Below are 2814 nucleotides of genomic sequence, written 5' to 3'. Positions count from 1 at the left end.
CATGGTGCCCCCCCCGCCACCCGCCCGCCAACGCACCTTTGAAGTCACTGGGATGGTCAAAGCGGAGCCGGATCTGGTCTCGGAAGCGGCGGCTGCTCTGGCAAACGCTGGTGACCCCGAAGCAGAAGCAGGGCAGGCAGGAGGCACTGGGCTCCAGGTAGAAGTGCCCGTCGGGGCAGGGTCCTGCCGGGGGGCACGGGGATAGGCCGTGGCCGGTCACCAGCAGGCAGCCCTGCCTCCACTGCCACCCCAGGGCCCGTGTGCCCGCCAGGCGTACCTCGCTTTGGAACGAGCTCCAGGACCCCGTCAGGAATGCCGAACACCATGCCCCGGGCATTCATGGCCTCACAGGTGTAGGCACCCTGGTCTGCCTCCTTCACGTCGCGGATGGTCAGGGTGCCACGACCTCCTTCGCTGGTCACCGTCACCCTGGAGGGCCCCAAGACAGAGCTGGGGTCAGGCCAGGGCCGCCGGCCCGGCGTCCCCCGCAAGTCCAGCCCCTGCCCGCGCTCGGAGCCTTACCTGGGATGAGACGGGATGTGGCCCCAGTTAAGCCTCCAGTTGATGATGGGGGTGGGGACGCCGATGGCCACACACGTGAAGGTCACTGTCTGGCCCCGGGAAGCCTGGATGGACTCCTGGGGCGGGGTCACCACCTGTGGGGGCACTGGGCAGACCGGAGCAGGAGTGAGGGGTACGAAGGGCAAAGGGACGAGGAGTAGGGGAGGACAGCAGGGCTGCGGCGGTGGACAGCGGGTGCCGGAACCCACTCCGGGCCCAGGGCTGGCGGTTCACCCCCCGCCCCCGCCCCTGCCCCTGCTCACTGCAGCCAAATTCGTCACTGCGGTCAGGACAGTCGCTCTCTTCGTCACAGTGGAAGCTGGCCGGGATGCACGTGTTCGTGGAGACACAGTGGAACTCCGTGGGCTTGCACTTGTCCTCGGGGCGCTTGGCAGCTAGGGGACAGAGCCGGGCGGTGTGGGCAGCAGGTACTGCCCTGGGGGGGGGCACTCCCACCCCCTGCCTGCCCACCTTCCCCTGGGGTCCCCAGGGTCGCTCCCTCATCTCACCCTTGTGACACACAGTTGCCCTGACACTACCCGCTGTCACCACTCGGCTATCAAACGGCTCATCACGGTACCCTGTCCCCACCACTCACTCCACCTGCATTCCCCAAAACAGAGATACGCCTGGCACGTCAGAGTTATTCGGCTCCTCCCATATCCAGCCACCCTGAGAAGCACAAGGCCTCTGTCAAAGGCACAGGCGAAGTGGCCGGTACCTCTAGACACCCGGTAAGGCCTGGTACAGTTCTCTCTATTGGAAAGCCTGGCAAGGGACCCTGTCACAGGCCGAATCTCATTGCTCCGTCCCCTCTGACTGGCCCTGGGTGGCCCCTGGCCTGGGGCAGCCACCTCTGAACTGGCCAGAGGCCTGGAGTTGGCCTGGGACCAGGGCTGGGCCCAGGCCAGGCATCTCTGGTAGGTGGTGGCTGACGCTCTTCCTTGGGGGGACTGACCTTAAGACAGACACACGGACGGGGACAGAGAAGGCAGAGTGGCGTAGGAGAGGAGGCCACACATCTGCAGAGAAGGAAGTGAGAGAAGGCCAGGAAGCAGCTATCTACTGACCACCTTGGGGTTTCTGTCCCAATGCTCTCTGAGCCCCCAAGGCCTCTTAGCTTTCACGTTCTCTGTTCTGGGCTCTGCCAACAAGGCCTCGGTCTCCTCTGACTTTCCCCCAGAAGAGAAGGACTTTTCAACTCAAGTCCTTGATTGCTTCTCTTTCCCAAGGGGCTGTCTCGTCAGGCAAGCTTCGAGCCACAGGAAGGACATCCTAAAAAGCGTAGGCTGCTGCTTCTCTCCGGCGTGGACTGTGGGGCAGGGAAGGTGGAGGAAGGCAAGGAGGAGCAGACCAGCAGATGGGACAGGAGGAATGTCCACATGCGATCCGGGATTGCAGAGAAATGGTTTGAAGATTATCATCAATCTCAGACTAACAATCTCTAGCAGGACAGGACACTCTGATGCTCTCCAGCCTCACCATTAACTGTCGTAATGTCCTTAACATTGACTAGATGGATGGATGTCAGCGGGGTGGATGGGCAACGGTCTGATGGTTGGTTGGAGAGATGGATAAGAGAAAGGAAGGATGTTGGGTTGACGGGTGGACAGGTAGATGAAGAGCTATGCAGACAGACAGCCAATGGACAGATAGTTGGGGGAATGGATGGATGGACTGATGAACAATGGAAGGATGGCTGAATGGGGAGATGACAGGGAACTGGGCAGACGGATGTCCAAAATACTCAGAACTAGCTCTACGTGAAAAACCCCTTTACTCATCAGGGAAAGGCTTTGACTCGCACATCCACTGAGAGTCGGATCATTAGGGGATTTCGGGGTACAAGCCCTCTCAGCCACTTGTCTGACCTATACCCAAGCATGAATAGCTAAGAGAAGATTAATGGTAACAAAGTAAAGAAAAGAAACAAGGAGACATTAGCCACACGCAGTCTGGCCGAAGTGTCCCTATAAAGTTCAGCTCTGAGCTAAAGACCCCTCACTGCTGGGGTCAGAGAGACCCTCCAGGCTATCCCCACTCAGCCAGGGAGAGCAGTAGAAATAGGGCCTGGATGGACCCCAGGACACTCACGGCAGTCGGCCTCATCGGTGTGGTCCTCACAGTCAAAGTCACCATCGCAGTGCCACAGCTTGAGGGCACAGTGTCCGTTTCTGCAGGCGAACTCATTGGGCTCACAGGGCGGCGGGGGACCTGAAGGATCAGGCCAGGTTCAGCCAGCGGCCTTCCCCC

The 2814-nt window shown here is 60.3% G+C and overlaps 1 protein-coding gene across 1 annotated transcript in view; it reads right to left on the bottom strand.

Annotated features, from left to right (window-relative positions):
* HSPG2 (heparan sulfate proteoglycan 2) overlaps positions 1-2814 on the bottom strand; it is a 98213-nt gene that overhangs the window by 52588 nt on the left and 42811 nt on the right. The window contains exons 11-15 of the mRNA XM_077775535.1: positions 2656-2775; positions 825-956; positions 523-667; positions 278-429; positions 37-183 (exon numbers count right to left, since the gene is read on the bottom strand). Coding sequence (XP_077631661.1) covers positions 37-183; positions 278-429; positions 523-667; positions 825-956; positions 2656-2775 — 696 coding nt within the window. The remainder of the gene's footprint in view (positions 1-36; positions 184-277; positions 430-522; positions 668-824; positions 957-2655; positions 2776-2814) is intronic.

Source organism: Crocuta crocuta, unplaced genomic scaffold (assembly GCF_008692635.1).
Source record: "Crocuta crocuta isolate KB4526 unplaced genomic scaffold, BGI_CrCroc_1.0 scaffold127, whole genome shotgun sequence".
Taxonomy (NCBI): domain Eukaryota; kingdom Metazoa; phylum Chordata; class Mammalia; order Carnivora; family Hyaenidae; genus Crocuta; species Crocuta crocuta.
Note: the sequence above shows the minus strand (reverse complement) of the source record. Positions and strands in the feature narration are given on the sequence as shown.